Consider the following 10,893-nt stretch of genomic DNA (forward strand, 5'->3'; position numbering starts at 1 on the left):
CGCTCATCCGAGTTCAACGGCTCCGGAGGAACGGTCCGGCAGAAAACGCTTCCACCGTAATTACCCGGCGCTGCAAGTTTGTGAGAGAAGCAGCTGTGGCAGCCTGACAGGATGTTTCCTCGCCACAATGTGCAGAAGCTTTGTGTTGCTTTGTGAAGTGATGAGCGCCGGCTGGCTGCGGCGGCGTCCTCACACTGTTGTGATTAACTGCTGGGGCTCCGTGACACCTCGCTCCCAATTACGGAGGCCTTCAGCTGTGCGCGCAGACAGGAAGCCACTTTTCTAAGAAATTCCCTTCTTGTTCCTGTCAGACAACATTGGGAAGGCAGCACAGTCGGGTCCTCCAGGCCCGGCTCAGGCCCGCCTTCATTAGCGCTCTTTTTCCTCTGATAAAAGTCGTTTTCATTTGTCCACGCAGCAACAGTTGCTCTGGGAAATAAACCAATTCAAGTTTCTAAAACGATGTTAGAGTTAAAGCATCAGCCGAGCTGAGCAATAAATAAAACTGTGGAACCTGAGGGGGGGGTGCTAAATATCTTCATATAATCTCTAAAGTTTGACTAGCAGCAGTTTTCTACGGTGGCCCTGAAGTTCATATCGCATCAACAAATTACTAAAACGTTTAAAAGGACGTTTTTAAAATCAACTTTTTGAGCTTTTAAGTGAATCATTCTGTTCATTCCTCACTATAAACATCCCCAGAGTGATATTTTAATCCATTCATGCATTTTCTCCAAATATATTCCTCTAAAAACCTGCGCTCTGACCACCAGCCCCTCCCATACCCACGAAAACCTCCTCACGATCTGATGTCACAAAGTGAAAGTCTGCACTGTCAGCATCAATCGCCTCAACGCAGACACCCAATTTCTCCGCTCAGTGAGCGATGCTCATCCGCTAGCTCCTTCACTCAGCTAACAGTTATCAGCAGCTAGCTTCGTCACTTGGTTAGCAGTTATCAGTCGCTAATTTAGCCACTTAGCTGCTAGCTTCGCCATTCAGCTAGCAGTTATCAGCCCCTAGCTTTGATGCTTAGCAAACAGTTATTAGCAGCCAGCTTCGTCTGCTCGGCTAGCAGTTATCGGTCCTTAGCTTAGCCGCTCAGCTGCTAGCTCTGCTGCTCAGCTAGCAGTTGTCACCCCTTAGCTTTGATGCTTAGCAAGCAGTTATTAGCAGCTAGCTTCACCACTCAGCTAGCAGTTATCAATCACTAGCTTTGTCACTCAGGTAGCAGTCGTCAGTCGAAAACTTAGCCGCTTAGCTGCTAGCTTTGCTGCTCAGCTAGCAGTTATCACCCCCAGCTTTGATGCTTAGCAAACAGTTATTAGCAGCTAGCTTCATCTGCTCGGCTAGCAGTTATCAGTCGCTAGCTTTGTCTGCTCTGCTAGCAGTTATCAGTCGCTAGCTTCGTCTGCTCTGCTAGGAGTTATCAGTCGCTAGCTTCCTCACTCGGTTAGCGGTTATTAGTTATCAGTCGCTAGCTTTGTCACTTGGTTATCAATCTCTAAATTAGCCACTCAGCTGCTAGCTTCGCTATTAAGCTAGCAGTTATCAGCCCCTAACTTTGATGCTTAGCAAGCATTTATCAGTAGTTAGCTTCGTCTGCTCAGCTAGCAGTTATCAGTCATTAGCTTCATCACTCCGATAGCAGTTATCAGTCGCTAATTTAGCCACTTAGCTGCTAACTTCGCCACTCAGCTAGCAGTTATCAGCCCCTAGCTTTGTCACTCAGTTAGCAGTTAGCAGTCGCTAGCTTTGTCACTCAGTTAGCAGTCGCTAACTTAGCCGCTAAGCTGCTAGCTTTGCTGCGCAGCTAGCAGTTGTCACCCCTTAGCTTTGATGCTTAGCATGCAGTTATTAGCAGCTAGCTTCGTCTGCTCGTCTAGTACTTATCAGTCGCTAACTTAGCCGCTCATTTGCTGGTTTCGTCACTCTGCTGGCAGTTATCAATTGCTAACTTAGCTGCTCAGCTGCTAGCTTCGCTGTTCAGCTAGCCGTGATCAGCTGCTAACTTTGCCGCTCATTTGCTGGTTCCGTCACTCTGCTAGCAGTTATCAGCTCCTTTCCTCTGACAGGATCAGCTGAGTAGTGTTGACTGCGTAAGCAAAACCTTGTTTTTTTTTTTACATTTCTTTACACCTTTTCATCCATTTATTACAGTGACTATTGTGTAGATCCTGATCAAATTCTGATGTTTCCTAAATCAGGATTATATTTACACGTCTATGTCCGTTTAAATCCTCCTGCTGTGAAATTCTTTTTACACTCGTTCGTCCTGACAGAACTGTGTTGGACTGATTCAGATTTCTTCATCCTGTAGGTGTGAGTGATTGTCTAACAGCGTGTGAATGATCTCACCGCGGTCTCCAGAGGAACCGCCCCCTCGCCGTCTTTCAGCAGCCTGAGCGCTACCTGGAGGCAGAAGCAGTGAGGGTGAAGCGCTCACCTTCTGGAAATTGCTGTAATTGAGTGATGAAGACGATGACGTCAACACGGGGCTTTTTTTAACTGAAAGAACTCCTTCCACACGTCGGCGTGCTTGACTCACCGGCGTGCGGCCTTGGGCTTTGTGTTTGGCATCTGTGCTGCAGCGGTCCCTGATGACAGACGGTTGTGACGGCGAGGCTTGTGAAGCACTCTGGGTAATAATTACACAAGTGGACCTGTTCTCCCTCTGTGCGTAAACGGAGCTGAGGTCTCGGCGCCGCGTTCGCAGCCCTGAAGGCATCACAGGCTGAGGAGTCTTGAGCAGAACAAACTGCACGTGCGTCAAAGTCAAGGCCCGGGGGCCGAATCCGGCCCTCCGGGTAATTCTGTCCGGCCCTCCAGATCATTTTATTTTATTGTTATTAATGACCCGATGTTATCTTGAGCTCATTTCTAATTGTATAATTTTGACAAAATATATTTTTATAGAAAGTAAAATATTGAAAGTTATTTAAGGTTTAAGTTGATTTATTCTGGAATAATATTCCTGCCTTTTTATTATTCATAATTATGTTAAAAAGTTACAGTTTTAAAGTTAAAAAATTGTAATTCTGCTAGCTTTTTTTACTATTTTGGCATTTATCTAATATTTCAGCTACAAGCTAGCTGTTTTGCCTAATTTAAACTTTTTTCAGGCTGTTTGGAGTTAGGCTAATATTTACATGCTTGCTGTTTTGGCTAATTTAGGCTTTTTTCATTTTTTTAAGGCTGCTTTAAAGTTTAGCAAATTTTTCAGCTAAACGCTAGCTGTTTTGGCTAACCTTGTTTTTTTGTTTTAGTTTTTTAGGCTAATTTGTCATTTCGCTAATATTTTAGCTGGCTATCAGCTTCAGTGTTTTTAGCTATCAGCTTTAGCATTTTGGCAGCCAAATTCAGCAGCATTCACATTATCACAGGTAATGTTATATATCTAGTTCATAATTATGTTAAAAAGTTATGGTTTTAAAGTTTTTAAAATGTAGTTTTAGAGTGTTCAATAAATGTTTTTCTTGTTCGGCCTGCGATCTAAGGTGTGTTTTGGATTTTGACCCCTGTAAGATTGAGTTTCACACCCCTGGATTAGAAGTAACCAATCAGAGGGCAGAAGGGGGCGTGTCATATTACCTGATTTTGGATGTCTGTAGTCACGGCAGATTTCATATTTATGTCAGTCAAAGTAGCGTAACTTCTGGATTAAAACACACCTGAAAACAAAAGAACCGATCTTTAAGCGCAGTTCATTAAATAACCACTAGAGGCTTTTAACACACTTTACTCCACATTGATTCTAAAACTTTGTGAAACTTTGTGTTCCTGATCATGCATCATACTTTGTAAAGTTTTAGATCAGTGTTTTCTGGATGTTCTCCGTTCACTGAAGACCTCTGGGGGAAAAGCACCAGAATATGGTGCGTTCACTGCCCCGAAACAGATCAGCAGCAGTAGATAGAGAGCATCTCTTTTAGCCGTTTTCTTGTTTTTGAGCAGCAGATGAAATCGTCTGCATCACAAAACAGTCGTATTGATTTCTGCTCAGCAAGTTAAGCTCCGACTCTCACAAAAGGCCAAGAAATGATGAAGAGGAATTGAGATTCAAACTTAACAGAAGAATTAAAACAGACAAATGCCATTAAAGAGATAAAAGAAGGATGTGTTTATAGAAAATACGTCATAAATATAAAGGATATTATGCTTAATGCGTTTAAAGTTCTTCATTTCTAAATATCAGAATTGTTTCATTTCTGTTTTTGTTTTAGTAAACTGATGAATGTTTTTGAGCTTCTGCTTCAGAATCAGTTCTGAAGCGGAAGTGATGTAATTTCCAAAACCTTCCACTAGAGGTCAGTATTGTGTAAATGGGAGGTCAACAGCTGATTGGAATCAGCTGTTTTTGAACTGATCAGGGAGATGACGATTGATACTGTAGTTTATGTAGATTTGTGTAAAAAAAGACAAAAAATAATAAATTCAAATATGATTTTGAAGAAACTGATTTTTAAAGTTGCAGTCTCTATTCAAAAGGAACATTAAAAAATGTTCAATTTTGAGTTTTTATTTATCTCCCAAAAAGAATCACATATTCTTATAATTTCGGTCCAATTTCCTTTTGAAAAATGATCTTTTTTTAAATTAAGAATACAAATAATTATCAATATAAAAGCAAAATTAAAAAATAAAATAAAGACATTTTAAAAAGGTAATACATGAATGCATTTTTAATAAATCAATCTTTATTTAACTTTTTTGTTGATGTTTTGTTACAGATTAAGCCCTATCATTTATTTTGTGGGATAAAAATGTTTCTGTTGAGGTTGAAAATAATCCATATATTTATCATCAGTCTGAGCACAGGTTCCTTTAATCTGCTGATTATTTATGCACTGCTTTATGTTTTTATAGAAACTTAAACATGTATAAATTAGTTTTTAGTGCTGAAACCAACAACTGGTTCCATGTTTTCCTTTCCTGATCATTTTCTGGCATTTAAATGTTTTCTCTGCTCTTAGATTCAATTCAGACCAAGATAGATTCATTGTAATAAATTCAAAATATGCTGCAGATACTAGTTATTTGTTAAATTGAAAAAAAAAACTAAATAGTGGTTTCAGTTTAATACATATTTTAAAGTAGCCGTAATGATGTTGTCTGACCACTAGATGGTAGTATTAAGTCATACAGCTCCTCTCACCTGTTTTCTTTAGTCTTTTTTTTTATTCTGATTTGTTAATCCGATCTTCAAAGTGATGATGAGTTTTTGAACAAGAAAATTAAGATTTTAGTTAGTTAAACAGAAAAACTGATCACATTGTTGTTTGTTCTAAATCAGCATAAACTATAAAATGTTCATTTTAATTAAAAAAAAAAAGAAAATGTAATTTTAATGTATATAAAGAAGAGGCTTATGGCAGCACAAAACAGACATTTTATGTTTAAGAAGAAAATAATTTGTTTTTTTCTTTTTCTCTTCAGATTTTTTGTTAAGTAAAGTGTTATGTTTTTGTGTTAAAACTATTTGAATCGTTTTATCTTTGTGGTTTAATGTAACCTAAAAATATATACATTTTTGTCTACAAAATTTCAACAAAATAAAAAAACCGGGAGAATTGTTATTATGATGTAATACAGTTTTAAAAAGGTGGTTTACCAACAGATTTTAAGCTGATACTTGTCAGATTATGGTTGATCTTGATATTATTTAATAATTCAATTTATTCAAAGAGAAAAAAATAGAAAGATGAACAATTTTTCAGCAAAATTCTGCTACCCGAGGTGAAGGTAGAACTGACTTGACTCAATTTATTCTTAATTAATTTGTTCTTGACTCAATTTATTTTTACATTTTAAAAGTAGAATATTCCAAATATCAAAATAAACCATTTACTTTAATTGTTTTTACACAAAAACACAGAATTTAAACAGTTTAATTGATCAAATATACATTAATTAACATATTGTGTGTTTATAATTGTTCCTTCTTTCAACGCGTTTCCTCCTCTCACACATTCTGCAGAACAATCGTGTGTCTGTGGTGATCAGCAGCAGAAGCTGATCCGACTGAAAACAAAAACTGTCTGAGGTCCAAACTGGAGTCTGGATCCAACGCCAGCATGACGCTGCAACAGAGGCTGCAAAGGCCGCCTTTGTTCCCCCTCCTGTAGTGTGAGGAAACGCCCCCCCAACCTGAGGCAGCACAAAGAACGCAAACACGTCACCATGGCAACAAAGGGTACAATACAATTGATTGATTAAATTAGGTTATAAGGCATTGTAACAACCTGTGACCTTCAAAGCCTTGAAGACCTACTCCAATGAAAAAGGTGTTTTAACTTCTTCTCCTGATAGAGGACAGGTAGCTTTTATTTGAGCTACATGGACAATTTTAGCTCATTTTGAAAATTTTCCAGTTTTCATTGGATAATTTGGAGTTTAGCTAACATTTTAGCATCATGCTTGCTGCTTTTGGCTAATTTCAATATGTCTCCAAACATTTAGCTAACATTTTAGCATTATTTATTAGCATTTTGCTAGCTGTTTTTGACTAATTTAGACATGTTTACAGTTTTTTGGAAATTTTGGAGTTTAGCTAACATTTTAGCATTATGCTAGTTGTTTTTGGCTAGCTTAGACATGTTTCCAATTATTTTTTGGGCTAATTTTGAGTTAGCTAACATTTTAGCATTACAGTATCTGTCTTTGGCTAATTTCAAAATGTCTCCCAATTTTTTGGCTAATTTGGAATTTAGCTGACATTTTAGCATTATTTGTTAGCATTATGCTAGTTGTTTTTGACTCATATAGACATGTTTCCAGTTTTAGGCTAATTTGGAGTTAGCTAACATTTTAGCATTATGCTAGCAGTTTTTGGCTAATTTAGACATGTTCCCAATTTCTATGCAAAATTGGAGTTTAGCTAACATTTTGAAATTATACCAGCTGGTTTGGCTAATGTCAACATGTCTACAGTTTTTTTTTTTTTTTAGGCTAATTTTGAGTTTACCTAACATTTTAGCATTATGCCAGCTGCTTTTGGCAAATTTAAACAAGTTTCCAATTATGGGGCTAATTTTGAGTTAGCTAACATTTTGAAATTATGCTAGCTGTGTTTGGCTAATTTCAACATGTGTCCAAATATTTGGCAAATTTGAAGCTCAGCTAACATTTTAGCAATATGCCAGCTGTTTTGGCTAATATAGCCATATTTCCAGTTTTTAGTGAAAATTGGAATTTAGCTAACATTTTGGAATTATGCAATCTGTTTTTGGCTAATTTAGACATGTCTCCAGTTTTTTGCCAATTTTACAGTTTTGCTAACAGTTTATCATTATGCTAGCTGTTTCTTTTTTAATTTAAAAATATCTCCAAATGTTTGGCCAATTTGTAGTTTAGCTAAAATTTTAGCATTATGCTAGCTGTTTCTGGCTAATTTCAATATGTCTCCAAATGTTTGGCTAAATTTGAAATTTAGCTAACATTTTAGCATTATGCTAGCTGTTTTTGGCTGATTTAGATGTGTTTCCAGTTTTTTTTTTTTTTTTTGCTAATTTGGCATTCAGCTAACATTTAGCAAGCTTCAGCCTTTTCAGCTAACTGCATTAACAAATTTAGCTGCCACATTCAGCCTACAGCTTTCACACTTCCCTTATCGCAGGTAATAATCTATCCAGTTCAAATTGAGGTGTATCAGGAGCAGACGGAAAATATGTTTGAAAAAGCTCGTAATTGTTATGTGCAAACTACAATCAGCGAGTCTCAAGCTCCCTTTTCTGATCTATTCTGATCCACTAACAGACAAATCGATCCATGAACTTCTTTGTTATCCTCATCTGAGCTGGAATCTGGATCAGAACTGTACGGCTGGATGGATCTGATATTGCTCACCATTTTTGTTGCACTGCTAATGTTAGGTTGTGAGGGGCTGTAAGCTAGTGGGAGAGAGCGTAAACGAAGGGATTATTGGGATATCAGCAGAGAGTTACCTCATTGCCAAAAGTCTCACTCACAATTCAGAAAAGAATTTCTAAAGGACTATTGCCACTCTGCAGAAACTATGTCATAGAAAACGACAAGATTTTTTTAGATAAAACAAACAAACAATGAATTAACTAAAATTTTAAGTAGATTATTCACATTTAATGTTGTTATATAGGTTTAAAGCATGCAGATCAAAAGGTTGCCCTTCACACATTTTCACTTCACCAAATCTGGATTTCTTTGCATAAAATTGGACATCCCTGATTTACAGAATCAGTGACTGAAAAACTCTTTAAACACTTAAAATGATCCCTGCTTGTGTAGAAGTGGACTAACAGGTGTGCTCAGGTGTTTAGGGGGCTACAGAATTCCCGCCTACCACACAGAGCCCACAGTGTCCCCTCAAAGCCCCCCGGAGAGGAAGAAAGTAATCTGCCACGCAGAGACCGGAAATACCACAGGAGGCCCCGCCGCTGGGGGGGATTTATTTATTATATCAGCTTTTTGTTTATTTACTAGATTATAGACGTACAAAATATCGTTGATAACATTTAGCTTAATAACTTTTCTATTTTAAATAAAGTTTTAAAAATGTCTCGGACGAGTTGAAATAGTTAACGGTCCCCCGTGACGTCACGGCCCGTAGTCTCGTCCTCCCCCGGCCTCCGCACTTTACCCCGCAGAAGAGCCATTTTCCCTCAAATCCGGCCCCTCCATTCATCCGCTCCGCCGCCGCCGCTGAGAACACGCCTGAAGATGGGAAACTGCCAAGTAAGAGTCCTCTTTTAAACCCGAAATCTTCGTTTTTTCTCAGTTTGAGTTCCCGAAATGAGAAGCGAGACGTCTCACTCTGACCATTTTCCCCCCGGTGGTCAGTCATCGTGAGACGTCGATGGTTGCTCATTTTTCCTATTTTTTAAACCAATTCATCGGTATAATTTTTTAAAGGAAGCTAAATAAATTAGGATAAAAACTAAAAGAGAGGCGTTTAGTTTTAAGTGTTATAAAGCATATCCAGCGGAATTCATCCCAACTCCGTTACCCCGACTGACGGGTTTATGGGCTCGGGGGGAGGGGCCTATTCCCCTTTAGTCTTTCAAAATAAAATCTTAATAGATTTGTAATAATTGTTAAAGGAAAATAAATATAAAAATATAATAGCATAGAAAGAATAAGTTTTAATGTAAGTCAAACTGTATTTCTTCTTTTAGTTATTTCCTGTAAAATCAATCAGCGATCCGGTTTCTTTATTGATCTCATCTTTGTTTCCCTGATTGGGACTTTTGGTCCCTCTCAGGAGTAATGAGTCTAATGAAAGCCATGTGAGCTACAGACCGTCAGCTGCTTGTCTCTTCAGCCTACAGTTTTTCCCGCCGAGGACTTTGACGTGGTGGCGGACATCAAGGCCATCCGAAAGGCCTGCAAAGGCCTCGGTGAGTCTAAAACTAGAGGACGGGGTTTGTAATGTCCTTACAGAGTTCCTCCATCTTTACGTCTTTACTCCTCAGGAACCGACGAGCAGGCAATCATCGATGTTCTGGCGAACCGCAGCTGGGTTCAGCGTCAGGATATAAAAAATGCTTATTTTGAAAAGTATGATGACGTAAGTGTAGCTCTTTATTTTAAAAACACCGCGCCGCTTCGTGAGCCCATCGTGAAGTGTTTTTGTGTTTGACTGCAGGAGCTGGTGGACGTCCTGAAGAAAGAACTGTCTGGAAACTTTGAGAAGGCCATCCTCGCTATGCTGGACCCGCCCGTGGTTTACGCCGTGAAGGAGCTGAGGAAGGCCATGAAAGGCCCGGGCACCGACGAGGACGTCCTGGTGGAGATCCTCTGCACAGCCACCAACGCTGTATGCCGCCAAAGACGCCATTCCACATCTGCTCGCTCCACAAGCCTGACCTTCTTCTTCTTTCTCCCCAACAGGACATCGCCATGTTTAAGGAAACCTACTTCCAGGGTAAGTTTGAAACTTTATTCATCAGGATGTTGGGAAACTCATCATTCATTAACTGGATGACTTAATCGTGGAGCAGAAATGACTCATGCTTCCTCTGCAGCTCCACCTACAGTCACACTTTGTTTATTCACGGCCGTCCGGCCTCACTTCCTCTGAACCCCACAGGAGATGCTGATCCGACTTCTGGAGTAAAGCTTCTGAAAACACATAAACTAATTATTATTATGATACAAATGATCAAAAGTTTTCACTTAAACAAAAAAAAATAATGAATAATAAGTGTTTACGGGGCTTAATTGGTTTAATTATCATCTTATGCCTTCGTTATTTAATTCAATTTTCAATTAAAATTTTATTTATATAGCCCAAAATCACCCAAAAAAATAGCCTTATTGGGCTTCATGCTGGTAATTGTACAGAAGCAGAAGGTCGGTCATAAAATACAAACAATAGCTAATTGCTAAACTAAACAGAATAATTAAAACAGGTTATCCCTGTCCTAAGACCCTCCTTCCCGGTAAGGAAAAACTCCTGAAAAACCGATTCAGGAAAAAAGAAGAAACGTCAGGGATGTCCACATGAGGAATAGATCCTCTCCCAGGACGGACAGACGATTTACCAGAACTATTAAAGAGGAATTAGCTTATCTAACTCTACAGCTACGTATTTGAAAAGAGTTCAGTCAGATAGGACAGGGGGACAAGTGGGGGCGGGGTCCAGAGCTTAGACAAGCCAGAGGTAAGGTCAACAGCCAAGACAAGTCAGAGGCAAAGTCCACGGCCGAGACGAGCCAGAGACGAGGTCCACAGCCAAGATAAGCCAGAGGCCAGGTCCACGTTCTAGAGCAACCAGAGGCGTGGTCAACAGCCAAGATGAGCCAGAGGCAAGGTCCACAAGGTCCCACACCCCCAAAGGGGAGTGAGAAAGAGGAACAACACCCGAATCACACTGCACCAAAAAGAAGCAAAGAGAACTAAAGAATAGAGAAGAGGTGA

General features: G+C 39.2%; 1 protein-coding gene across 1 annotated transcript in view; it reads left to right on the forward strand.

The window, feature by feature from the left end:
• The first annotated feature begins 8,556 nt into the window (after window positions 1–8,556).
• anxa13 (annexin A13) overlaps window positions 8,557–10,893 on the forward strand; it is an 8,446-nt gene continuing 6,109 nt past the window's right edge. Inside the window, exons 1-5 of the mRNA XM_024279749.2 lie at window positions 8,557–8,709; window positions 9,296–9,371; window positions 9,447–9,541; window positions 9,620–9,790; window positions 9,865–9,898. Of these exons, the coding sequence (XP_024135517.1) occupies window positions 8,695–8,709; window positions 9,296–9,371; window positions 9,447–9,541; window positions 9,620–9,790; window positions 9,865–9,898 (391 nt within the window). The 5' untranslated portion in view covers window positions 8,557–8,694. The remainder of the gene's footprint in view (window positions 8,710–9,295; window positions 9,372–9,446; window positions 9,542–9,619; window positions 9,791–9,864; window positions 9,899–10,893) is intronic.

The sequence above is a fragment of the Oryzias melastigma genome, linkage group LG20 (assembly GCF_002922805.2).
Source record: "Oryzias melastigma strain HK-1 linkage group LG20, ASM292280v2, whole genome shotgun sequence".
NCBI classification, from domain to species: domain Eukaryota; kingdom Metazoa; phylum Chordata; class Actinopteri; order Beloniformes; family Adrianichthyidae; genus Oryzias; species Oryzias melastigma.